At 45.6% G+C, this 27,677-nt stretch overlaps 1 protein-coding gene across 6 annotated transcripts in view; it reads right to left on the reverse strand.

Annotated features, from left to right (window-relative positions):
• Positions 1-27,677, reverse strand: part of SYT17 (synaptotagmin 17) — a 98,673-nt gene that overhangs the window by 20,298 nt on the left and 50,698 nt on the right. For all 6 annotated transcript variants that reach the window (XM_003266087.3, XM_012497437.2, XM_030798529.1 and 3 more), the window contains 2 exons: positions 23,426-23,546; positions 21,790-21,945 (listed from right to left, as the gene is read on the reverse strand). In XM_003266087.3, the coding sequence (XP_003266135.1) occupies positions 21,790-21,945; positions 23,426-23,546 (277 nt within the window). The remainder of the gene's footprint in view (positions 1-21,789; positions 21,946-23,425; positions 23,547-27,677) is intronic.

The following is a 27,677-nucleotide window of genomic DNA, read 5'->3' on the forward strand; positions in this document are numbered from 1 at the left end:
CTTTTGCCCATTTTTATTGGGGTCTGGACTGTCTTATTGAGTTACAAGAGCTCTTTATATATTCTGGATATGGGCTCTTTGTTGGATATATGTTTTGCCAAAAATTTCTCTCAGGGCGTGGCTTGGCTTTTTATTTTCTTGACTCTGTCTTTTGAAGAGCAAAGGTTTTCAATCTTGGTGAAGTCCATTTATCACTTTTTCACTCATTGCAAAAATAATAATCTGCACACTGGATTTTGGAAGGCAGTAACCAGTATAGAACTGCTTTGCCTATGCCAACTATAAAATAAAAACTAAAGTCAAATCTGAAATTATTACATAATTAAAAATAAAGATGCTTTTTAAAGGTAAAGAGGGGTGATAAAAAATGTCACCTCGTGGTTGTTCAGAACTTAACAATTTTCAAAGCTTGCTTATGTCATTCTTACAAGAATCTTCTGCGGGGCAAGGAGTTGGGACCTCCCTGAGCTAAAACATTTTCCCAAGTCATCTGTTTCAACTGGATGCTTCAAGAAGACACAACAAAGTAAAAATTGTGCCACTGGCTGGTTGCAGTGGCTCATGCCTGTAATCCCAGCAGCACTTTGGGAGGCCGGGACAGGAGGGTTGCTTGGGGCAAGGATGTGCCATTTTTAAAAAAATTGCAAATTTGACAATATCTATCAAAATTGACCAACATGTATGCTTTGACCCAGCCATCCCGCTGCTAGGATTTAGGTCACAGTACATTTGGACACATCAACAGAGATATATGTGAGGATGCTCACTCTAACAATGTTTCTAAGCACAGAAAAAGTGATCAACCTCAATGTTTACCAACAGGAGACCTACCAAATAGATTACTCTTCAACTAATCAACTGAATGGGATATCATGCAGCCATAATAATGAGAGGGCTTTATACTTCTCCACCTCAATCACTTGATCTCTTTGCTGTTTCTCCTGCCAGCGCCTTTGTGCTGCTGTTCCCTCTGGCTGGAATGCTCTTCCCACAAACATCCACATGGCATATCTCCGATCTCCTAAAAGGCTAGGATCAAAGGTCACCTTCCCCCTGGCCACCCTTTAATAACTGTCACCCTCACCCCATCCATCACAAGCCTCTTTCTCTGTTTCCATTTTCTCATTTGGATTTAATATCACCTCTCAACTGCAAAATTCAGTTACTTGTTTTGTTTATTGTCTGTCTTCCCACATTAAAGCATTAGCCTGCTGAACCTGGGACTTTTGTCTAATTTGCTCACCGTCAATAGCCGCAGTGCCTGGCTCATAAGAGGGACTCATGAATATTTGTTAAATGAATAAATATGTGCTAATTTGGAAAACTGTCTAAGATGTATGAAGTGAGAAAAGCAAGTGGCAGTAAAGCATATACATTTTGGATGCTAACAAAAGACAGTAGAGATATAGACATACACATACACAGATGTGCACATATACACGCACACACATACGTATACATACCACGCACACACATATGTATACATATATACACACATTGGTGCATACATTCCGGGAAAGAGCCTAGATGTTAAAAAGTAGTTACCTCTAAGTAGGGGAAATTAGGGACTTTTACTTTTTGTCTTATTTCTCCCCATTCATGGTTGCATATAATACATATATCTGTGTAGTTTCTAGATATTTGAATAATATATATAAGTGATATTCATTTTTACATATTCATATTGCAAATATTCATTAATTGGTATCAATGTATTAATATCCATTACTAATATATTGATGGCTAATAATATTTATAGAAATAGTACATACAATATACACATATAAAATATATAAATTATAGGCCAGATATGGTGGCTCACACCTGCAATCCCAGCACTTTGGGAGGCTGAGACGGGCAGATCACCTGAGGCCAGGAGCTTGAGACCAGCCTGGCCAACATGGTGAAACCCCGACTCTACTAAAAATACAAAAATTAGCTGGGCTTGCTGGTGGGCGCCTGTAATCCCAGCTAGTTGGGATGCCTCTTGTACCCAGGAGGCAGAGGTTGCAGTGAGCCAAGATCACGCCACTGGACTCCAGCCTGGATGACAGAGTGAGACTCTGTCTCAAAAAAATAAATAAATAATATACAAAATATAGGAATTATATCTAAATAATAATATGCATACATGCATATGCATATATATGCACATATATACATACACAGAGTATGGAAAAATTATATCTTTTATAACAGCAATACTAAAAAGCCATCAGTACTGCCCCTTCCCATGTAATCCCTTCACGTCACTACATTCAGGTGACATGTTCTGCTCATCTTCCCAAGAGGGCTCCCCGCTCCCTCTCAAGCTGTGCTGAGCTGCATTCCATCTGCCCAGGCCCTGCCACCTGGGGGACGGGGCTTGTTTGCAGAGCAAGGTATTTCTGTTTGCCTAAGTTTTTATGGGTGGAGACAGGGAAGCCATTTGAAAAATCTGCACAGATGAGCGTGGACTCACTCAGCATGTTCTGGCTCTGAGCTCTTCGCACTCAGGCAGTTAAAGAGAAGCCACTGGGAATGATGAGAGGTTAAAATGCCATAAGGAGAGTAAACAAGCCTCAAACAGGTGCAGAACAGGTGCTAACTGGCTCTGAGCCCACGCAAACCTGCCCTTCTCAGCGCCTGGTGGAGATCACCATCTCACCCCGAAAACCTCAGGGGACCCACAGAATCCCATCATTCTAGCTCAGGGTTTCTTAACTTTGGCACCATAGGTATTTGGGGCTGGATGATTTTCTGTTGTGAGGGGCCATGTGTTCACTGTAGGATATTTAGCAGCATCCCTGGCCACTACCCACTAGATGCCAGTAGCATCCCTGAGCTGTGACAATAAAAATGCCTCCAAGCATTGCCAAATGTCCTCTAGGGGGACAATGTCACCCCAGGTTGAGAACCACTGGTTTAACTGCTTTCATAAGTCAGCAAGTGACCCGGGCTTTCCAGCCAAAAGGTTTTCCAGGCTCTTGCCAGCCTGGAATTTGGTGGCGTGAGATTCCCCCACTGTTGACCCTGACCATAAACTCAGAGGCCACAGGTGCTCAGGGAGGTCGTGGAGCAAGCATGTCGAGGGCATGGACTGGCGCTTCTATTTGCCTGCTTGGGTATCTGAGCAGAGATGGCTGTGTGGTCACCAAAGCCTGTTCACTCTCTCCCTCAACATGTAGCTGGACTACATTTCCCAGCCTCTCCTGCAGAGTTTCAGCCAGTAGAATATGAATAGAATTGGAAGTGGAAGTGATGTGCATTACTTCTAGGCTTGGCCCATGAACACTTCCCATGCAGTCCTCAACTCTCTCTCCTCCTCAGCCACCAGCTAGAGAAGAAACCCCCCAAGGCCAGAGAAGATGGCAGAGCCATGAGATGGAAGGCGCCTGGGCCGCTGAATCACCACACGGAAGGTCACTCATGACAGGATCCTCAAAGGACCATGGTGCAAGAAAGAAATAAGATTCTGGTCCAGGCTGGGTGGCTCATGCCTGTAATCTCAGCACTTTGGGAGGCTGAGATGGGAAAATTGCCTGAGGCCAGGAGTTCAAGACCAGCTTGGGCAAAATAGTCACACCCCGTCTCTATGAAAAATTTTTTAAAATGGCAGCCACGGTGGCACACACCTGTAGTCCCAGCTACTCAGGAGATGGAGGCGGGAGGATCACTTGAGCCCAGAAGTTCAAGGCTGCAGTGAGCTAAGATCGTGCCACTGCATTCCAGCCTGGGCGACAGAGCAAGACCCTGTCTCAAAAAATAATAATAATAGAAAAGAAAAGAAATAGGCTTCTATGGTGTCAAACCACAAAACCTTGGCACCTGATCTGTTACAGCAGCTAGCCATACCTTAACTGATACAGTGACTTCTAGCTTTGTAGTGAATCATGTGAGATCTCTGAGTTCAGTTTCCTTCCCTGTAAAATGGGAAAACATCAGAACCTACGTCGTCTGGTTGTTGTGAGATCAGTTGAGACAGTGCTTATAAAGTACTTGGGACAGCAATTGGAGGATTCTAAGACTTTAATAAATGTTGGCTATTTTTATTATAAGAGCTACCACTAAATTCCTTCCCCTCGTCCAAGTTAGGAGCTCTTCCCATGATGTCTTTTGTGTCTTCTTTTCCAAGCCACACTTAATAACTTGGAAAAGTACAACTTGCCCTAGTCCTCAAGTGCCTTAGAAACTTATTGAGTCTTAGAGGCACTTCTTGTAATGAGGCTGGGGCCCTTATTTTATCATGAGGTTGTCCAGACATATCTTTTTTTTTTTTTTTGGATGGAGTTTTTTCGCTCTTGTTGCCCAGGCTGGAGTGCAATGGTGTGATGTCGGCTCACCGCAACCTCTGCCTCCTGGGTTCAAATGATTCTCCTGCCTCAGCCTCCCGAGTAGCTGGGATTACAAGCATACGCCACCATGCCCGGCTAATTTTCTATTTTTAGTAGAGACAAGGTTTCTCCATGTTGGTCAGGCTGGTCGGCTGGTCTCGAATTCCCAACCTCAGGTGATCCGCCCACCTCGGCCTCCCAAAGTGCTGGGATTACAGGTGTGAGCCACCGTGCCTGGCTAGATCAGGCATATTTTAAGTGTCCTGGCTTCTCCTTACCAGACAGGCCACCAAGAGGGTTAAGGGTGACCTTGCACAAGGATGGAAGAGGAACCCACCCACAAATCATCCAAAGGCTGCCTCCCCTCTGCTTCTCTAGCCCAAATACAGTTAAGCAGAATAAGATCCCAAAGCAGACATCTAAGGGGAACTTTGGCAGCCACATCAGCAGATACTCTCCCTGGTTCCTGGACCAGTCACTCAAGATCCTCAAGGAAGTGACCAACAGGCCCCAAAGAGCCTCCTGTGGCCAGTGTGGGCATCTGCTCATGAAGACAGAGGCGAAGATCTTTTGCCCACTGCTCGCTCTACTGACTCTTCACCCACCTGTTTGCTTTGTTTTGCTTGGTAAATAATGCCCTTGCCTATGGCTGTTTCTAAAAATAATTTCCATGATAAGCCAACGACATTCTGTCCTGCTCTAATGCAGGGCATGGGGGGAGGCAGAAACCCAGAGAAGCAGTTTTCATATCGACTCACAAATAGGAAGAGAGAGAAAATTACACCCATTGAGCATCTGCTGTGTGCTAAGTCCTTGCATGCATGTCATCTCACCCAGTTCTTCATGGAGCCAGGAGCCATATCTCTTCTTCAGTTCTGTTTCCTTCATGCCTATCAGCCGTAGGCACACTATGGGTGTTCAATAAATACTCACCATCTAAGACTGGGTGTGGTGGCTCATGCCTGTAATCCTAGGACTTTGGGAGGCTGAGACAGGCAGATTGCTTGAGCCCAGGAGTTCAAGACCAGCCTGGGCAACATGGCGAAACCCCATCTCTACAAAAAAAAGTACAAAAATCAGCTGGGCATGGTGGCACACACCTATAGTCCCAGCTACTCAGGAGGCTGAGGTGAGAGGATCACTTGAGCCTAGGGAGGTCGAGGCTGCAGTGAGCTGAGATTGTGCCACTGCACTCCAGCCTGGGCAACAGAGTGAGACCCCATCTCAAAAAAAATTTTTTTAATTTTAAAAAAATGTATCATCTAAGTTCCTTGCTATAGTCTCTGCTAATTGCTCAGACCTCATTGCCTAATTCACTCCATGCGTTCACTATGTTTTGGACACTCTGGCCTTCTTTCTCTTCTTTGAACAAAATAAACTCATTCCTGCCCCAGGGCCTTTGCACAATTCCCTCTGCCTAGAATGCTGCTTTCCTCCATCCTTGCACTGCTGGCCCTTTCTTACCTTATATATCAAATTTAGAGTAATTTTCCAGGCCTTCTCTGTTGGCTCACTCCACTATTATTTAGCTGTTTGTTTATTTATCATTTAACTCACCCCAACTAGAATGTCAAGGTCATGAAAGGATGAATTTTTTCTGTTTTTCTGTGTTTCTTCAGCAACTAACTAATGCAGCACCTCAACAAAGCAGGGGCTAAACACTTGAGACATATAACCCAGTAACTGAGAGCTCAGATTCTAGTCCAGATGATCGGGGTTTGAATCCTGGCTCCAGGATCCTAGGTAAGCTACTTGTCACCCTATTGTTGCGTCACTTTCCTCTTCCATAAAATGACAATAATCACTCCTATTGATGGTAGCAAAGGGCCATCTGGAGCAGCCACTGCCATTGCTCTGGCTGTGGTGGTCAGGGGCAGGTGCGGAGAATGGGCAGTGGTGGCAGGAGAGACTGCAGGAGTGGCAGCAGTGGTGGTGGGACCCCTGTACCCTGTGTCCCTGTGCCCCACTTGCCCAAGGCAGCCAACTGTGCTGTCCCCACCCTTGCATGACTGGATGGGACCCACTCCCAGGCCCAGAGCCTCTGTGACTCCCGACCCTGGCATGCCTCACCTCTCTCTGCCCCTGCCGTAGCTGTGGGGAGGGTGCAGGAAAGAGGTGGATGGTCCTCAGAGCCTGCCCCCGGGAACCTTCACTGGAGCCTGCTGCCCTAGGGGCCACTGCAATGGGACTGGGCTGAGCCATCCACCAGCGGGAGAGCAGTGCGGTCAGGCATGGAAGAGTGGGCAGACAGCAGCCCAGCGAGGACCTGGGCCCCCGCCCCAGGCTGCCAGGAGGTGCGGCCAGGGCTGCACACTCCAGCATGCTCCACAGAGTGGGTGGGAATAATCACAAGCGGGATCTCTGCCTCTTCCAAAATGGCAGGGAGGGAGCTTCCTGGGTGCAGCCGCAGCCACCTAGCACAGATGCAGACCCAGGCATCTATGCACTCTTGGGGGCCCAGGAAAGCACCCTTCCCTCCCCACCCCCAATCCCCCAACCTGCCTTTGCTGCCTGGCTCCTCCCTGCTTTCAGCACCCACTCCTATCTCGGAGCAAAGTCAGAACTGAGCCTAGGTGCTGTGGCCCCCTGGCCAGGTGTGCACATGCTTGGGGCAGTGCTGACATGACAGCCCCCTGATGCCTTGGCCCCCTCCAGACTTTGGGTGCCAGCAAGCATGAGAGGGAGGCCCAGGAGGGGCCGAGGACAGTCCACCACTGTCTCAAAATTAAGACCCTGCATAAACAGCCTGAGCACCATGAGCAGCCTGGCCTGAGCAGCAGGAGACAGACAGGCTTCTGGGCAGAAGAGGGCTGGTCCCTGGTGAAGCCCCACCTTCAAAACAGGGAGGGCCTGAAGCCTGGGGGCCAGGCCACCAGTCCCATGGACCAGAGTGGAAACTTCTGGTGCTTTTCCCTGGGCACGCCCATGGACCAATCAGCATACACTTCCTCCCCACTGAGGCCCATAAAAACCCTGGACTCAGCAAGACTCAGGGTAGAGAACAGAGAGATGATGGGTAGACTACAGGCTGACCAGGTGCTGACAGCTGGACACTTGGATGACCTGCCTAGCAGAGAGAAGCTACCCTCTCTGCTGAGAGCTGAACACTCGTTGGGACACCCTGGCTACGGAGAGGAGCTACCTGTTACAGGTCTCCTCTGAGCTGTTGTATTGCTCAATAAAGCTGCTCTTCATCTTGCTCACCCTCCACTTGTCTGCCTACCTCATTCTTCCTGGATGCAGGACAAGAACCCAGGGCCTGCCAAATGGCAGGGCTAAAAGAGCTGTAACACAAACAGGGCTGAAACATGCCCCTTGTTTGCCACGTTACAGGCAACAAGAAGGAGAGAAGAAAGAAGGAGAGGAGAGCTGCAGCCCTTCAGAGGGCCCAGGCCCGGGAGCTCCCCAAGCCAGGTTTGTGACTCCCCCTTTGGGGCCCTGCGGTTCCTGGTGTCTCCAACCTTCTGGGCACCACTGTGTTCCCCGGTGCCAGCCATTGAAGCTGCTTGTGGTGAGCCTGGGCCAGCCACAGCCTCGCAGTGAGCCAGCACCCATGCTGCCACCTGGAACTACCCGCCCCACTGCAGCAGCTGGTGTGCCTGACTGTGCACAGTGGCTGAACCCCCTGCTCGCTTGCTCATATAACCCTTGCTACTCTGTTCCAGTCTCTTCAGAGGCATGGGATCCAGCCTGGTAGTGTGAGCGGAGCGCAACCTGCCAGGATGAATGGGCCCAGTGGGTCCGGGCAAAACTCAGACAAAGGTGCCACCAGGCACAGTGGTTTCCAGCCAGAGAAGCAACACCCTCAATGATCTCATAACACTATGTCATAGCGTTTCTATGCAGATTAAATGAGTTAATTCATTTGAAATACTTGGAGCAGTGCCTGGCACACAGGAAGCACTATTTAAGTGTTTGCCATTATTACCATCAAATACTGCACGAACAACCCTGAGATAGATTTTATATGCATCTGATAGAAGAAAAATAAGAGGCTGAAAGAAATTAAAAGGTTCTGCTCAAAATGATACAGCACTAAACTCTGGGAGTCTGGTTTTCTAAGCCAAAGCTATTTCCACTATAGCACATTTCCTCAAAATGTAGGCAGACAGGTGACACTAGAAGCTGTGCCCTACAGGCCCTGGCATTTTAAATTTTTATTATACATATATTTTAAATGTTTAATTAATTAATTAATTAATTTTGAGACAGGGTCTTGCTCTGTTGTCCGGGCTGGAGTGCAGTGGTATGATTATAGCTCACTGCTGCCTCCAACTCCTGGGCTCAAGCGATCCTCCCACTTTGGCCTCCTGAGTAGCTGGGACTACAGCCACATGCCACCATATGTCCAGCTAATTTTTTTCATTTATTTTCTGTAGAGATGGGGTCTTTCTATGTTGCCCAGACTGGTCTTAAACTCCTGGCCCCAAGCAATCCTCCTTCCCCCGCCTTCCAAAGTGCTGGGATTACAGGTATAAGCCATGGCACCTGGCCAGGCCCTGGCATTTTAAAAGTTAAGCATTCTGCTGACTGGCAGCTCTGGATTGGGAAAGTTAGAATGAGATGATGGATAGAAGGGATGTCTGAAAGCATACTCTTGGTTTCTGGTTTGATTTCGTGCATAAGTCTTCATCTCGAACCTACCCAGGTGCTGGCCTTGGCTTCTGAGCATAAGATTGCATCTTGCCACCACCAAGGCACAAAGCAAGCCTGAAATCTGGCCTCTACTGAACCCCTTGTATAGCTCAGGCCCTGCAGGCACATATGTGGTTGGATAAACCCTCAGCTCCCCGATGCCTTCCCCCCTGGGGATCTGCCTGGAACAAGGTTCTATCCAAAGGCACCAGAGTCATTAAACAGCCATTCAAGTGGAATAAAAACCCTCAGGAGCCCTGGCAGCTGACCTGGTCTTCAAAAGCTGCCATTGGAACCCATAACGGATGTGTACAATCCAGCCAAGTTCTACCACCTGGTGGATGTTGGCAGACTCAAGGAGCTCTCAGGAGGAGAAGTTGAGGTCAGAGTGCTACTGGGGGCTCTGCCAGGAGAACCCCAGGGTGACAGGTCAGGTCTATTCTTCCATCTCCTGACCACCTGGCTAGAGTTCTGGCCTCTGCCCACATCCAGATTCAACACCACAGTCAACTGAGCCCTTGCTTTATGCCAAGCACTGCACTGAGCCCATTTACACACCATTTCCTTTTGTCCGCACAATAGCCTGTGAGGTGGGAACTGAGATCTACAGACAAGAAATCTTGATTCAGAAGAGATAAGTAACTTGGCCAAGATAGGGAATGGTCCTTTACATCTGATCCATCAGCACGTTCTGTTGATCCTACCTCCAACATTATAGTCCAGTGAGTGACTTCTCTGAAACCCTTCTGCCACCTCTCCAGTCCAAGCTGCCATTAACACAGTGGCCTTTCAGATGATTCTCCTCTCAACAGCTGGAAGGATATTTTTCAAACATCTAAGCCACATCACTTCCCTGGTCAACATCCTCCAAAGACGTCTCAATGTACTTAGAAAAAACCATCAACTTCTTATCCTACAGGCTCTATTTGATCTCCCCACTGATATTTCTGCAAACTCATAGTCCCCCAACCCTGCTCTGGCCAGATTGGGGTCACACGAGAGAACAGAGAAAGGGTCTCCTAGCTATTCAAAGTGATGCAGGGCAGGTGAGCCCCAAAGTAGGGCTTAGTCTGCGAGTGTTCCTGGGTTTGCCCGGGGAAAGAATTAAAGGGTGAGCTGGTGGTAGGGTAGAAGAAAACAGCTTTATTGAAGCAGCAGTGTGACAGCTCTGTGACTGCTCCTGCAGAGCAGTGCTACCCCATAGGCAGTGTGCTGAGTAGCAGCTCAGGGCAGTTTTGTAATCATATTTATACCTACGTTTAATTACATGTAGATTAAAAGGTGGATTATGCAGAAATTTCTAGGAAAAGAGTGGTAACTTTTGGGTTGTCGAGTCACTGCCATGGAAAGGGACGGTAACTCCCAGGTGTTGCCATGGCAATGGTAAACTGACATGGTGCCCTGTTGGGCGTCTTATGGAAAGCTGTTTTCCCCCATCCCTGTTTTAGCTAGCCCTCAATTTGGTCCAGTGTCCAAGTCCCACCTCCTGCCTCAGACCAGCACAGGTGTCACCTGGGACTTATTAGAATACAGATGCTCAGGTGCCCCCTCAGGCTTATGGGATCAGAAACTGCATTTTAACAAGACCCCCAGTTGATTCACAGGAACATCAATGTCGTGGTTAAGAGTGAGTGAAAAGGGCTTTGGAACCAAGCAGCTTTAAGTTGGAAGCTCAGCTCAACCACTCACCAGCTGGATGACTTTGCACGGTTGCTAGTTACTACCTAAACACTGAAAAAGTAATCTTACCCAAAAAGAGGCCTAGCCTTTATCTTTGGCTCTTAGGGGCTGATCTCTAGGTCTCTGGAATGTTCTGCCTAAGAAGAGTATCTTTGTTTGCCTAGGGGCTTTGACTCTTGGCTAGCCTGGCAATGTGATTTATGATGGGGGCTCTAGGATCACATAGTATCAATTCAGACTTATGGAGAAACTGCTCATGAAAGGTCTTACCCAGACCTCTGGGAGGGGACAGAGACTGAAGATCAGCCACCTTAGCAGTATGTGATTGAGGCTCAGTGAAAACTCTGGATGCCAAAGGCGTGGCAAGCTTCCCTGGCTGGCTATACTGTGTGCATTGTTACACACAGTGACTGAGTAGAGGTAATGCTGTCTGTGACTCACAAGGCAGACAGATGACTAGAGTCTCAGAGTTTGACCCCTCCTGGACTCTGCCCTATGCATCTCCTCCCTTAGCTGATTTTAATTTGCACTCTTTTGCTGTAATAAAACTGTAAAAATAAGTAGCACTTTCCTGAGTTCTAGTAGTCTTTCTAGCAAATTATTGAACCTGAGGGAGGTTATGGGACCCTGAAATTGTAACCAACTGGTCTGAAGGGAGGTGGTCCTAGAGATCTCAGCACTTACAGCTGGTATCTGAAGTGAGGGCAGTTTTGGGTGAACTGTTCTCTCACTCTGCAGTTGGCTATACTCATTGCACTTCCCACCGCTAAGCTTCGAGTTCCCCCAGCTGAAAAATGATCATAAAATAGATCATAACTTATATGTTTGTTGAATGATTAAATGAGAAAATCAACACACAGGTGGTTCATGATAAATAGAAGTATTACTGTCCCCATTGTTTAGACAAGAAAAAAACCGAGGTTCAGCGTGGTAAAGCAACTTGCCCACAATCACACAGAAGCCAGCTCTGGCTGACTTTGACCATGGTGCCACACAGCTTCCCCATGAGTTGCTAATGTTTTCTGAGAAGGGAAGAACAAGAGTGGTTTGGTTAAGCCAAGAGCCCAGCAATCTGGTAAGGAACTCAGGGGTTGTCTGGGGTGAGTCGCCTGCCTCCATGCCAATGCTCCCCACTGTTCTTTCTTCTTTCCTTCTGGGATTCATGTGACATAAATGTACTGGAATCCATGTGACATGAACATTAAACTTTTTGATATTTCTCCATAGGTCTTCCCACCCTTTTCTTTCCCCCCGATTTTTTCACTCTCTGTTGCATAATTTCTCTGGATCTGTCTTGGAGCCCACTAACACCTTCCTCTGTCACCTCCATTCTGCTACTGAGTCCATCCAGCAAATATTTTATTTCAGTGATTGCACTTTTTCAGTTATAAAATTTCCATGTAATTCTAATATCTTCTATTTCTCTGTTGATCTGCTGACATTTTCTACCTTATCATTCTTTTCAAGAGGTTTCACCCTTACTTCTTGGAGCATGATTATAATAGTTGCTTCAAAGTCTTCATCTGATAATTCCAATATCTGGGCCATCTTGTGGTTGGCATCTGTTGATTACACTTTCTCTAAGAATTTGCCAGATTTTGCTAATTCTTCGTAAATCAAGTCATTTTGGGTTGTATCCTGGACATTTTTAATATTATGAGACTCTAGGTCTTGCATAAATCCTATTGAATATGTTGACTTTTTAAGAAATTGACATGGAAAAGTTCAGGCTACAAGTTCTATCCTGCCTTCTGTTTGCTATTATTTTGATGTCAGTTCAGTTTTCAAAGGCTTTGCAATGCTATTCGTATCTGCCCCTCAGATGTGTCCCCAAGGGACCTAGGTGGTGAGCCACCCTATAGTTTGGTTTTCAGTGTCTTTAGTAAACTGTTTAGAATAATATCTACTTGTGCAGCTTGGAGATGAGTCCAGTAGTACATACACAGTTCTATGGAATCCATTCTTAAGTTCTTCCCCTTTATAATACTCCCCATACTGTAGCTCCCAGGGGCTCACTTTTGTGGCCCTCTGGCTTTAATCCCTTCACTCTGCAGCTCACTTCCCATGACTGGTCTGGCACTAAGTGCCTACTGCCAGGTCTTGCTCTGACCTATCTCCCATACTGCCAATCCCAAGGAACTTCAGGGAGCACAAACGCCTGGTTCTGCATCTGCGTTGGCACAGATTTGGTGTCAATTCCTGGCTCCCAGACATCATACCACTGGCAGCTTTGGAATGATGGTGAACAGGTGAGGGAGATGCTGGGGAAACAACCACAGGCTGCTGGGCTGAGCTATTAAATACCTCCAAAGCACCAGGTTTTCAACTGTTTCACAGACTGCAATGATTAAAACAGCAGATATAATTTTCCAAGTGGCCACTTCTGGATGGGCCCACAGGCTGATTTGCCTTTAACCCCCATAAAAAGAATGATTGCTACATTTTACACAAAAGTAAGCTGGAGCTCAGAGAGGCAGTATCACTTGCTTGAGGTCACACAGCTGATTTATCATGGGGCCAAGATTCAAACTCAAGTCTGTGTAATTCCAGGTCCTGCTCTTCTATGGCAGGGTCCATCAATTATCATCATCATCATCAATTATATTTCGCATTTATTGGGCACTAACTGTACAAGGCACTTTCTAAAGGTTTTTATATAAAATAGTGAGATTTTCAGCATCAGAGGAAAGGTAAAAATAAATATATAAAATAAAAATTGGGATTGGAAGCTCATAACAGAGGAGAAACCTGAGATCCATCAAAAGAATAGTTTGCCTGATGCCTATACACTTGCTAGGTGGTAATGGTGAATTTCTTTCTTTCTTTTCTTTTCTATTTTTTTTTTTTTTGAGACAGGGTCTCATACTGTCCCCCAGGCTGGAGTGCAGTGGCGTGATCATAGTTTAATGCAGCCTTGGACTCCTGGGTTCAAGTGATCCTTCCAACTCAGCCTCCTGAGTAGCTGGGACTACAGGCACACACCACCATGCCCGGGTAATTTTTTAAATTTTTGTGGAGATAAGGTCTCGCTATGTTGCCCAGGCTGGTCTTGAACTCTTGGCCTCAAGCAATCCTCCTGCCTAGGCCTCCCATATTGCTGGGATTATAGGTATGAGATGTGAACCACTGTGACTGGCCAAAAGGTGAAATTTGAACCAAACTGTAGCTCACTCCAATCCATACTCTGAATAGCCATGCAACCCTCTCTCTATGAGGCAGAGCTGAGCTGGGTGCTCACTAAGTCAGGCTAGAAGGGGAAAAGACAGAGGCTGCTGCATGGCTGCAGAGAGAAGGTATGTCATGGGTGGGCTGTGGCCAGGGTGGGGCTGTGGGGAAGCATCTGTGCCCTGGAACAAGCCCACACATCTCTCCATCCCAACAGAATTTCAGGCTCTCTCAGAATGCTGTGCCCCACTCAGAATTCCTTCCTCTTCTCTTCTCTGCTGGAGACCCTCTGCCTCTCCACTGTCCTGCTTCCCAAACTCCAACACTTTTTATTTTTAATTTAATTTTATTTTTTGAGACAGAGTGTCACTCTGCTGCCCAGGTTAGAGTGCAGTGGCATAATCCTAGCTCACTGCAGCCTTGACCTCCTGGACTCAAGTGATCCTCCCACCTCAGCCTCCTGAGTAGCTGGGATGACAGACATGCACCACCATGACCAGCTAATTTTTAATTTTTTTTTTTTTTTTTTTTTAGAAATGGGATCTTGCTATGTGCCCAGGCTGGTCTTGAACTCTTGTACTCAAGTGATTTTCCTGCCTTGGCCTCCCAAAGTACTGGGATTATACATGTGAGTCACCGTGGCTGGCCCCCAACCCCTTTAAAGAACATCCTCCGGTACCCATTTGACCTGGGGTCTTTCCAAGCAAGAGGCTGGCATGCTGCCCTCCAGCCCTCCCATCCATTCCCCGCCGCGCCTTCCCACCCATCTCATCTCACCAGCAGATTCAATTAGCCGATTTGATGCTACAGCTGCAGAAAGCCAAGCAATTATGGAACACAGACCAGGTGCCTTGGCACTCGCTCTCACAGAGGGGCCTGGGAGGCCTCCAGACAGACAGCAGGGCAAGAGGGAGGTGGAACAGTAGAGGCAAAGATTGGCCAACCCAGCCTGCACAAGAGAGCCACCTGGGAGCTTTGAAGAATACAGATGCCTTCCAAAACCCCAAAAAACCCAGACGCCTGGGTTGATTCAGTTTATCTATTCTTGGAACTGGGCATCAGAATTTTTTTAAAGTCTCTGAGTAATACTAATGTACAGACAGGGTTAGGGAGTCAAATGATGTGCAGGGGTAGGGACCAATGCTAGAGAGTTTGTTTGTTTGTTTGTTTATTTATTTATTTATTGAGACAGGGACTGGCTCTGTCACCTAGACTGGAGTGCAGTGCCACAATCTCGGGTCACTGCAACCTCCACCTCCCAAGGCTCAAGCGATCCTCCCACCTAAGCCTCCTGAGTAGCTGGGACTACAGGCATGCACCACCACACCCAGCTAATTTTTGTATTTTTAGTAGAGATGGGGTTTTGCCATGCTGCCCAGGCTGGTCTCAAGCTCCTGGACTCAAACGATCCACCCCCTTCAGCCTCTCAAAGTGCTGGGATTAGAGGTGTGAGCCACTGTGCCGGGCCAAGGGTTTAATTCTGATTAATGCACTGGCATAATCAATCATCACTCACCCTGATGCCCTTCCTGGGTCTATTTGTTTCCCAAAATGTGTCTGCAGCCCCACAGCATCGGCATCACCTGGGAACTGTTAGAAATGCAGAATTCCAGGCCCACCTTGGCCTCCTGAGTTACTGAGTCAGAATTTGCATTTTAATGAATCCCTGGGCGATGCAGATGCATGTGAAAATAGAGACGCCACATTCTCTAGTCTTAGAGAGACACCAGGGATTGGCAAAAATTGAGGCATGTCTGTCATTGCCTTGTTTCTTTTCTGTGTATTCCATAGCTGTCCTGCACTGGTTATTATTGATGAGGCCCCTCTAAGCCTATGCCCTGGTCAATTCCTGCAGCAGGCAGCAGGGTGTGGGGGTCTTTCATGCCAACCCCTGGCAGTCTTAGCTCCCAGGTTGAAATATGATGTCAGCCTCCATTTCTCTTCTGGGGCTGGAGCCCGGCCGACCTCTCTGCATCCCCTGCAATCCTCTCTGCTGATTAATACCTCCTCGTCCTTCAGCTCCCAGCTCACGTGTCAGCTCCTCTCACTCCACAGACTGGGTCAGACACTCTGAAATGTGCCCTGCATCACTCCTTCAGAGCCCTTAGACCAATTTACAATTCAATCGTTATTGGTGCGGCATTTAATTAATGTCCGTCTGCCTCTACTAGAATTAAGCTCCATGAGAACACAGGCCGTGAATGTCTGGTTCTCTGTCGAATACATAACATCTAGCACTGTGCCAGGTACATAGTAGGTGCTCCAAAAATTTAATCAGTAAGGACAGACACATGGTCAGCTCCTGCCCCAGGGAGCTGGTCCCACCCCCTCCCACCTCAGCCATAACAGGTGGCCAGCAAGCAGCAGTTCTTCCACCTGCCTTCCCCCAGGCTTTGGGAACGCTTCTTAAGCCAAGGGCCACTTGACCAAGTTTGCCAAGGGAACAAGACATTTTTTCTTTTCTTTTCTTTTCTTTTTTTTGAGATGGAGTTTCACTCTTGTCGCCCAGGCTGGAGTGCTATGGCATGATCTTAGCCTCTCGAGTAGCTGGGATAACAGGCACCCGCTACCGTGCCCAGCTAATTTTTGTATTTTTAGTAGAAACGGGGTTACACCATGTTAGCCAGGCTAGTCCCGAACTCCTGACCTCAGGTGATCCGCCCACTTCGGCCTCCCAAAGTGCTGAGATTACAGGAATGGGCCACGACGCCTGGCCTCCAGAACTTTTCTTATCTTCCCCAAATGAAAGTCTGCGCCCATTAAATAATAACTCCCCATCCTGTCCTTCCCCCAGCCCCTTATAATCTCTATTCTACTTTCTGTCTACGAATTTGACTACTCTAGGTATTTCACATAAATGAAATGATATAGTATTTGTCCTCTCATATCTGGCTTGTTTCACTTAGCATAATGTCTTCCAGCTTCATCCATGTTGTAGCGTGGGTCAGAATTCCCTTCCTATTTAAGACTGAGTAATATTCCATTGCATGTATGCACCACTTTGTTTACCCATTTATCTGTCGATGAGTGTTCAGGTTGCTTCCACCTGTTGGTGGTTGTAAGGAAAGCTGCTATGAATGTAGGTGTACAAATAACAGTTTGTTTTCAATTCTTTTCGGTATATACCTACAAGTGCAATTGCTAGATCACATGGTAATTCTATTTTTAACTTTTTGAAGATTTGCCATTAAGCTGCATTTCTTTTTTCTGGCTTTCTGATATGGTTTGCATCTGTGTCCCCACCCAAATCTCAAGTGAAATTGTAAACACTAATGTTGGAGGTGGGGCCTGGTGGGAGGTGATGGATCATAACAGTGGATTTCTCATGAATGGTTTAGCATCATCTCCCTTGGTACTATATAGTGAGTGAGTTCTCCTGAGATCTGCTTTTTTAAAAGTGTGTGGCACCTCCCCCTTCACCCTCTTCCTCCTGCTCTGGCCATGTAAGGTGCACGCTCCCTCTTTCCCTTCCTCCATGATTGTACGTTTCCTGAGGCCTCCTGGGAAGCCAAGCAGATGCCAGCCTCATGCTTCCTGTACAGCCTGAGGAACCATGAGCCAATTAAACTCTTTTCTTTATAAATTACCCAGTCTTAGGTATTTTATAGTAACAATGCGAGAACAGACCAATAAACTTTCTTTCCTTCTTTTTCCCCACATGCAGTAAAAGCCCAATCACCTCAGTGGCCAGCTCCACTTTACTTTGGTTCAGTAAACCTTCCTGAATTTCCTGGAAGCCCTCTGGGCTGTGTGTTGCTCTCTTGGGTGGTGAAAAGCAATTTTACCCCTCTTTTCGTTTTTTTATTTTTAAACTTCAGCTGCAGAAACCACCTGATTGAAAATTGCAGACGAATCCTCCTCCCACACAGGAAAACAAGTGTTCAGAAAGTCCAGCTTACCAGCTAATTACAGGCTTTTACCAGGGATTCACGGCAAATGCTAAATTGCAGGTCAACCTTACTTTTGTTATGAAGTGTTTGGAAACATGCTAATAGGCTGGGTTTTGGATCCTTGGCCTAGAGGTGACAGCTCTTTCCCTCAGTGGACAAATAAAGCAGGTTAGAACTTATGAATTTGAGTTCAGGAGAACTGCAGCTTTGCTGAGATACATACCAGCTTAAGACACCGTTCTCATATTATTCCAGCCAGTACCCTTTACATAAAATGCCACCCTAGCTGGGATTTCCACTCACAGCTGCGGTTTGGAACAATGAATGAGCAATAGAAATATCTGGGGTATTTTTTAAAAATAGCTACTTATAGATGCTCGGTGCCTCAGCCTAGTCCAGCTGCTTTGGAGTCTCTGCGGGATGTAGTGCAGCCATTGGTAGCATTTTAAAGCCCCCAGGTAACTCTAAGGTACTGCCAGGGTTGAGAATCCCTGATTTAAGGGGGCGGGGAGGCAATGCTTCCTTCTCCAGAAAGAATATTTTCAACGAGCTTTTAACCAGAGGAGCATGAACTTCCAAGCCAGGGGCCCAAAACTTGCAGGAGAGAAGTGGGTCTTCTGTGAATGGAGAGTACAGGACTTCCCTGATAGCATCAGCTGACCACTGCCCCAGCTGACAGTTGCCACCTGAAGTGCTGTGGGTTGAATAAAAGATGTATTGGGGGGTGTGGTGTGACTACCCTTCTAGTTTGAGCCTTATGAGGTAACCATATGGAATTCAAGGAATTCAAAAAAACCTCTGCAACTATATGCAAAATTTCCCATACTTCCATGTATTTTTCTGGAGTTCTAATCACAATCCCTGAAGCTCTGTCATACCCCCCACCCCCAGAATAAACAACCTCAGCTTTTATCAGACTACATCATGCAACAGTATCTAATGCAGTTATTACAAATAAAAAGTTAAATCCATTTGTATTCATATTGATCTGAAGGCAACGAACACATTCATTGTTAAGTAAACCAAAGCAAGTGTCAGTGTGGTATCCATGGAAGGTCCTGGTAAGCTCCGCCAGGGCAGGGATTAGGTCTGTTTTGTTCACTGCTCTATTCCCAGAACTTGGAAGCACTGCCTGGCACAGAAGGTGTTTAATACACACTTGTTGAATTCATGAATAATGTTTTAAAGGAACAGAACCCTCTGTATGTGGATATTGTTTGTGTGAACAAGGAAAAAAGTGTGGAATGATACACAGCAGAACATTAAAGGCATGACTTCAGGGAGAAGGAACTGGAAAGGGGAAGGCATTAAAGGAAGACATGAGGCCAGGCGTGGTGGCTCATGTCTGTAATCCCAGCACTTTGGGAGGCCGAGGTGGGCTGATTGCTTGAGGTCAGGAGTTTAAGACTGGCCTGGCCAACATGGTAAAACCCCATCTCTACGATAAATACAAAAAATTATCCAGGCATGGTGGCGTGCACCTATAATCCCAAGTACTGAGGAGGCTAAGGCACGAGAATTGCTTGAGCCTGGGAGGCAGAGCTTGCAGTGAGCTGAGATCATGCCACTGCACTCCAGCTGGGCGACAGAATGAGACTGTCTCCAAAAAAAAGCGGGGGGAAGGATTCCACAGCAAGAAAACACTCTGAAACAAACAAAACTGCATGAGGGAGTGAGAAGGCGGTGGCTGCCCCATGGGCGTGGGAGAAAAAAGGAAAACATTAAAGTTTCCCTTTAATAATAGTTAACAGTTCTAGAGTGCTTACTATGGGCGGCACAGTGCTCAGCACCGTGTGTTTATTGAGCTCACTGAATGCACATAACAATCCTGTGAAGTGTCCTGTATTGGTATCCCCATTTTACAGCTGAGAAAACCTAAGCACGCAGATCTTGCCCACGGTCACCAAAGTAGATGAGTGGTAAAGCCAGGACCCAGACGCCAGCTCCCCAGCACGGGCACATAACCCCTGTTCTCCTCTGATTCTCTGTCCTTACACATCTTTTCATGGTGTCATTCATTATAACACGTGTGTGCTACATTTATCATGAAATGTTAAGTAAAATATGAAGTGTCAGGACTTTCCATGGGGGCTCTCAGTTTCCCCTGGGGTCCTCTCCTCATCTAAGCTTACAATAGGAGGTCCCTTATTCTCAGCAGGGACTTGGGAAAAGAGACTTCACTTTTTATCTGGGTCTTGGTTTAATATACAATAGTTCCCACTGCCTGCCTGTCCACCATTTAAGGAGTCAGGAGTGACGGTCTTCTGTGTTGGCCTGAAACCTAGGAGAGAGTGAGGCCCTTGTCTAGTTGTAACTCCATCTGGACAGCAACCATCACAGACTGCATTAGAAGGGATCATTATATCTGCATAGGGTGGGCATCCCCTGATTCAATGCAGACTCTATGGGTGACAGGCCTTGAGAAAGCCCAGAACCAACCTGCTTCGAAGGGGTCTCAGAGGATAGACATTTGCAATCTTGGTGAGAAGGAGCAATAAGTTTATATAGGGGAAATCTTGGACGCAAGGGTTTCTTAGCCATGGATTGATTTCTTGGGAGACCTGGAGCCCAGGGTTCTAGACAAGATCTAACCAGAGGAGAGTTTCCAGTTACCCTGGAGAAGGATGTCTCGAAAGATGATGTCAGATCCTCAATGCTAGCCCTACCTGGGTGCTTGAGGAAATATAGATCCCTTGATATGTGGAGCTGGCAAAACCAGAGCTTGAATCCTGATTCTATCAGCTTGAGACTTTGTGTAGGTTGTTTAGGTTTTAAGCCTCAGTCCCTAGATCTGTAAGTTGAGGATGAAGAGATCAACTTGACAGGGTGGGTTATGGTGAATGTTAGCAATGATATAGGGAAGTACACACTGTAATTAGAACACAAGAAATAATAACCATTACTCCTACTAACTCTATCCCTGTTGTGGTGAGTAGCTTCTAAGATGACTCCCAGTGGTTCCCACCTCCCACTCTCCATACCCTTGTGTAATCCCTTCCTCTTGAGTGTGGGCTGGACCTAGTGAATTGCTTCTAGTGAATAGAATATAATGAAAGTAATAGGATGTCATTTCCAGTATTAGATTACAAAAAGAGTCTTCCTTGCCATTCTTGCTCCCTCACTTGACCTCTCTGATGAAAGCCATGTTGTGAGTTGTTCTATGGTGAAGCCCATGTGGCAAGGAATTGAGGAAGGTCACTGGCCAACAACCAGGAAGGAACTGAGGTCCCCAGTTCAACAGCCTGCAGGGAACTAAATCCTGCTGAAAACTGTGAGTGAGCTTGAAAATAGATCCTCCCCCAGTTGAGCCTTCAGATGAGACTGCAGCCTCAGCCAATACCTTGATTGCAGCCTTGTCAGAGATATTCAGACATTCAGACAGAACTATACAGCAAAGCTTTGTATGCCTGAATTTCTGACCCATAGGGACCATGAGATATAAATGTTTGTTGTTTCAAGCTACTAAATTTTGGGGTGATTTATTATGCAGCAATAAATAACTAATATACCCTGGAAATAATACATTAGATTACACCCTGGAAAAATTGACTAAATTCTACCAGACAGTGGCACAAGAAGCCTCTACTTAAATACTATATCCTCTGGGAAGACTTTAAAAATCCCTTTCCCTGAGTTAGGTGACCCTGTTTTTTCATATGTTTCTCTATTTGACTGCAGGGAACTTGAATCATCACCACCATCATCATCAAAACTAACACACAGAGAGTACTTCTTATGTACCAAGTATATTCCAAAGTCATAAGTCATTTACTGTTCACAACAAACCTACGCCACAAGTACTATTATTGTTCACATTTTGTAGTGAGGAAACTGAAGCTCAGAGGAGTTAAGTAACTTGCCAAAGACCTCAGTTATTATGTGGCATTCTGAGGAAATGTGGCTCGAGTCCACATTTCTAACAATTATATTATAGGGCTCTATGAGTCCTGCCCCAGTTCATAGATGTTAAGTGGGTTCAACCCCAGGTAGTTGAAAGCCAGACATTAAGTTCTTAAGTGTAACTCTCTCTAGATGCCTTCTGTCTCTAGGACAGCAAGTTGAACACGCCTCACCTGGAGTTCATCAGGTTTTGGAATGCTACCTACCTGTAAACACTAGGCTGGCATTTTCCAGTTCTTCTTGGGGAACTTTGAAGCTGAAGGATTCATTGTAGAAAGGATCAATTGTGCCTCTCAAGAAGGATGTCTTCTTGGTTTTCACAAGTTTGAGTCCATGCACCAGCTGGATTTTCACAAAGGGGTCTGAAAATTAGACACAGCATCATAGAATGTTGGAGATCATGAAACCTAATCTGTCCAGTCATTCTGCCATTCAATCTCCCATCCATCTTTTTATTCCTCCATTCTTCTATCCATCCACTCATTCAACTTTTCATTCATCTTATAATCCATCCATTCATCCACCTGTTTATCCATCCATCCATCTTCCCATCCATCAGTTCACCGATCCATTCATCATCTCACCATACTTTTATCTATCCATTTTCTATCCATCCAATTTCTCATCTATTTGACAGTTCAACAATCCATCTGCTTATCCCTTTCCCTCTTCCTTTAGCCATCTAATATTTGTTGAGCTCCTACCATATGTCAGCATTGTGTTCATTTTACAGATGAGAAAACTGAGGACTTAAGGTGAGAAATCAGTTTTTAAAGATCTTGCTGGTGGACACAGAACCAGACTCAGAGCCTGCCCTGGATTTCTGTATGAGGAAACCCATCATCATTTCAGTGAGCCCATAGCCCATATACAGGAGAATAGAGATGGCAGAATTATAATTCATTTTTAGATCATTTTATAGTTTACAAAGGGATTCATGTACTTTATCTAATTTAATATTTGTTTAAACAACTTATCAAGATGAATACTGTTATTATGTCAATTTTTGAGATTGAGAAATTGAGGCACATAGTGGTTACGTAACTTCCCCAAAGCCACATCATTTGCAAGCCACATCATTTGACTCCTAAACCCTTAATGATTTTATCATACTGACTCTCCCATTGTGGTGAGTCTGAAACTCTTCAGTCTTAATACCATTGCCTCCACTGGCCCTTTCTAAGCCTCTGTTTTTATAATGTGGCGTTTGAGAATGCAAGGTGTCTTCTAGCTGTCACCTTATTGCAAAAGTAATTTATTTTAGCTACCGCACTTAGAGAAGACAATAATTCCACCACTGAGGTGAACAGATCCCTGTGACTACAGCTGCTTTCACAGTAATATCCTTTGCTGTCATGGGAGAAGCAACATACAGATGGACTAGAATCTGTTCCGTTCCATTAAGTCATGTTTGAATGGTTTTTGCTATAATATACACACTTTAAATACAAGTCTTTTCAGAGCTGGAATTCATAAAGATTTATGGCACACATGAAATGAGCTGGCAAAAAACCTCAGGATGTGTCCTCCACGCTCATTGATTAGAATGGATCGTCACTGCACACTATCGCCACCTACAGGATGGCGTCTCCATTGCAGGAATAGCGTTTGGAAAGGCCAAGTCACTTCCTTGGGTTCAAAGAGGACTTAAGTTTCCAGTAGTTATCACTACTAGTCTCAGTCAACTTCCCAGTTCCAATAGGGTTACTAAGATGGCATCATTTACCTGCCTCATCTTGAGATGCATAATGCTCACCCAGGATACAGAAAAAGAAAACTGGGTCCCCCACACAAACACAGATGCCCCATTAATAAAGCGAGAGAAGGGGAATCACAGGGTACCTGAACCTTGGCTCACATCTGTCTGAAGAAGTTGCTTGGCTCGAATGACATCAACATTCAGTCTGCCAGCACTTGGGAGATAATTCAGTGACAGAAGCAGCTCCCCCAGCTCCACTTCATTCTGTAGAGAAAGGAAATGATCAGGAAGTTGCCTTCTCCTTTTATTCCTTTTGCACCCACTATACAAGAAATTGATTGCAGCAGCTCACAAACAGGTTGCTGCGGGTGCATTAGTTGACAGTGGGAGCCTCTGTGTGTGACTTCTTTTCATCTCTGCCTCCAGTTATTGTGGTCCATCTATCTCTGAGTTTTTTCCGCTCTCAGATCACTCAACAGCAACAACAATAACAACAAAAGCAGCAATAATAAAAAAAAAAATGCTTCACTGCCATGTACTATGCTAAGCGCTTTACATGTAACGACTAATGAGTCTGTGAGGTATCAGTATTAACTCTGTTTAACGGATGAGGAAACCAAGGCTCACAGGGTTAAATAACATGTCCAAAGCCACAGCAAGAAAGCAGTAGAGCTGGTACTTAGACCCGGGGAGGCTGATTTGATTCCAGATACTCTGACTGCTGTTATCCTGCCATTCAGTAGGATACCTGGGAGGTAGAATGCCCTGCAGAGGAACTATCTGAGTGAGAAATCTGTTCTTAACCTGGAATCCCCAACAGATCCCACGCTTCTAACCTCACAATAGCAACACTTGGCACAGTGACATCCCTTGTTGAAGAGTCCCCATCCCCTTGATGTCAGCTCTATCACACTGTGGAAAATTCCCATGAATACCTAAGTGCATGACTCCATACTGCCAAAAATACCTAGAAAACAGAAGGCCTCCCGCTTCTCTGTCCCCTTTAAAAAAAAGTATTGTAGAAAATTTCAGCCATATACAAAACAATAGACAAGTATAACAAATCTCCATCTATCCATCACAAAATTATAACAATTATCGACATTTTGCCAAATGATGTTTCACCTATATCCTGACTTGTGAAACATTTTAGCTGAATATTTTAAAGTAAGCCTTCAACATGGTGTCATTGTACCTGCATATCCTTCAGAATGCATCTTTAACCGATGAGGACATTAAAACAAGCATTTTAGTGTGGGAAATTTCCAGTCATATTCAAAACCAGACAGAAGAGTATACCCCACCATCTTCATACCCAAACATCATTCAGCTTCAAAAATTCTCATCCCATGGTGAATCTCCCTTCACTTACACCTGCATTCAACTCCCCATATTCCTCTGAAGTAACTCCCAGTCATTATATTATTTGTAATATTTCAATGTGTATCTTTAAAGGGTAAGATCTCTATCTATCTATCTGTCTCATCTATCTATAATCTAACCATCTATTATCTATCAATCATCTATTTATCTATGTCTATTATCTATCTTTATCATCTATCTATCTTTCATCTGTATCTTTTTTGACGTCAGTCATTTCAGCAAATTAATGCCAAATGCCTAGTACAATACCCAGCAGCTCTAGAACAACGCCTAGCACATAACACATACTCAATAAACATCTGCTGACAGCGTGAACAGTCAAAGCAAAAGATTCCTGTACTGAGTGAGTTAGTCCCCAAACAAACAAGAAACAATCTCGCATGTTAACTCAGAAGTTGCTAACAAACAGTCTGCAGGTGTGTTTTGTTTGCCCCACATCACATTTTAACTTATAATTACTTGTTAATTATTATACAATTCAAGAATCAAGCTATTTCACATTTTTTTTTTAAATCTGGATTTCTTGCCTTGCTTGAAAAACAGGAAGATCTGGTAACACTGGCAGTCCCACCAGGCAAGTGACAAAGATGCTTTACTTGACCAAACTTTAGTCAGGCTCCTAAACCTCCTAGGCCCATCGGTGCACCACCTTGTAAAATCCAGTTTCTGCAAAGAACTCTGCTAAGTCACTTTGGTCAGGTTCCTCATTCTCTCTCTCTCTCTTTTTTTTTTTTTTTTTTTTTTTTGAGACAAGGTCTCACCCTGTCACTCAGTCTGGAACAATGGCATGATCACAGCGCCCTGCAACCTCAAATTCCTGGGCTCAAGGGATCCTACTATCTTAACATCCTGAATAGCTGGGATTACAGGCATGTGCCACTATGCCTGGCTAATTTTTTTTTTTTCAAGAGATGAGGTCTTCCTGTGTTACCCAGGCTGGTCTTGAAATCCTGGCCTCAAGTGATCCTCCTACCTTAGCCTCCCACACTGTTGGGATAACAGGCATGAGCCATCATGCCCAGACAGGTTATTCATTCTTCATCATCCCTCAGGTAATGTCTGATCACCCTGGCCTATCTCCAGCAAAAATCCTGCTAGGTTGATTTAGCCAGCATCCCCCTTACTCCTCTGATGCTTCCTCTTAGTAATTTTTTCAAAAATCCCTCACCCCCTACTTTGCTCCATGGCTATAGATTCCCACTTTTCTATGCTGTATTTGAGGCTGAGCCCAGTCTCTCTCTGTGACTGCAAAATCCCATTACTGTGGTCCCTATACATATCATGATGGTCCTCAATAAAGTCTGCCTTGTCACTTTAAGAAGTGTCTTTGAGGGCCGGGCACAGTGGCTCATGCCTGTAATCCCAGCGCTTTGGGAGGCTGAGGTCGGCAGATCATCTGAGGTCAGGAGTTCGAGACCAACCTGGCCAACATGGTGAAATCCCGTCTCTAGTAAAAATACAAAAATTAGTCGGACATGGTGGCATGCACCTGTGATCCCAGCTTCTTGGGAGACTGAGGCAGATCACTTGAATCCAGGAGGCGGAGGTTGCAGTGAGCCGAGATCGCACCACTGCACTGCAGCCTGGGTGCCAGAGCGAGACTCCATCTCAAAAAAAAAAAAAAAAAAAAAAAAAAAACAAGAAAGAAAGAAATGTCATTGAATAATTTTCTTTAACCCAACATCTGGCCACAGAGCAGTGCAGTGCTCCTTTAGATGGGACCTGCCCCCTTCACATCGCACCTCATCTGTCCACTTCCACCCCTTTACATTCCTGCTGCCCTGCCCTGGGTATCCACGTATGGAGATTTTAAAAATAGGAATGGTCAACTGAGTGTCTTGAGTAATAAAAGAATTCAGCCCCTTTTGCACTGCTGCTAGGGGTTTCCTGCTGCTTCTCAAGGGCTTGGAAGATGCAGTGTCTTTAGGGCATGACCCTGCTGACACATCTACTCTAGTATGAGCAATGCTGAGAATTCTCAGGAGCCCAGGCCATCCAGGTCCTCCTGGACTTTGCTCCTCCCAGGTTTATAAGTCACAGTGATATTTCCTTTTATTAAAAAAAAACAACAGTTTACTATGTACCAGGACTAAGGAGACATCAGTGAGACCCATCCCTGACTTTACAGAACATACACTCCTGTGGGGGGGATGGACAGCACACAGATTTTAAAAAATACATCAATGAGATTATTTCAGGTAATGCTAAGTATTAGGAAGAAAAACATAGCAGAGTGAGAGAAAGGAAGAACCTTTCTTGGGTGATGGCAATATGCTATATCTTGATTGTGGTAGCAGTTACGTGTGCATTTGCCAAAACTGAACAAACAGTAAGTTCCACCTCAATACAGTTGATTGAATGGGGGTGATTTGAAGTAAGCAAATGTGGCAAAATATTGGCAACTTACGACATCTGGGAGATGGATACATGGGTGTTTGTTTTATTATTTTATGTGGGAAATATTCCCATTAAAAACAAAATAAATATGAAAAAGGAAAACAAGACAAATTAGGCAGTGTAAGAGAATGGATGGGGTTCACGTGGGAGCTGCCCTTTCAGTCGGTGGATGGGGTAGGGTTTCTCTGAGAGGCGAGGTTTGAAGAGGATGAGGGAAGAAAGAAGGATAGGGACTCATGGAACAGAGGGAACAACAAATGCAAAGTCTGGGATGGTGGGAGGGAGGAATAAACCCGGCATCCCTCAGTCGGTGTGTTCAAAGGAACAAAGAGAAGGCCAGTGTGGGCGGAATGAATGGATTCTAGAGACGCCTACAGGAACCAAGGCAAGCTGCCCAGTGGTTGATCCCAGGGGCTCTGCCCAATCCTGGCAGTCTTCACAAATTGGAAGGAGAAGGTGAGGCCATCTTCTGGGCCCTCAATACCTAAGAGCCCCTCAAGCCCTCTCTGCCGCCTTCAAGGGTGGATAGAATTGTTCCTTCCCTCCCCTGGGGCCATTGATCGAACCTTCAACAAGGCACTTCCTGAAGTCATCCTTTTTCTAAGAAGCCTGAGT

This window comes from Nomascus leucogenys, chromosome 18 (genome assembly GCF_006542625.1).
Source record: "Nomascus leucogenys isolate Asia chromosome 18, Asia_NLE_v1, whole genome shotgun sequence".
NCBI classification, from domain to species: domain Eukaryota; kingdom Metazoa; phylum Chordata; class Mammalia; order Primates; family Hylobatidae; genus Nomascus; species Nomascus leucogenys.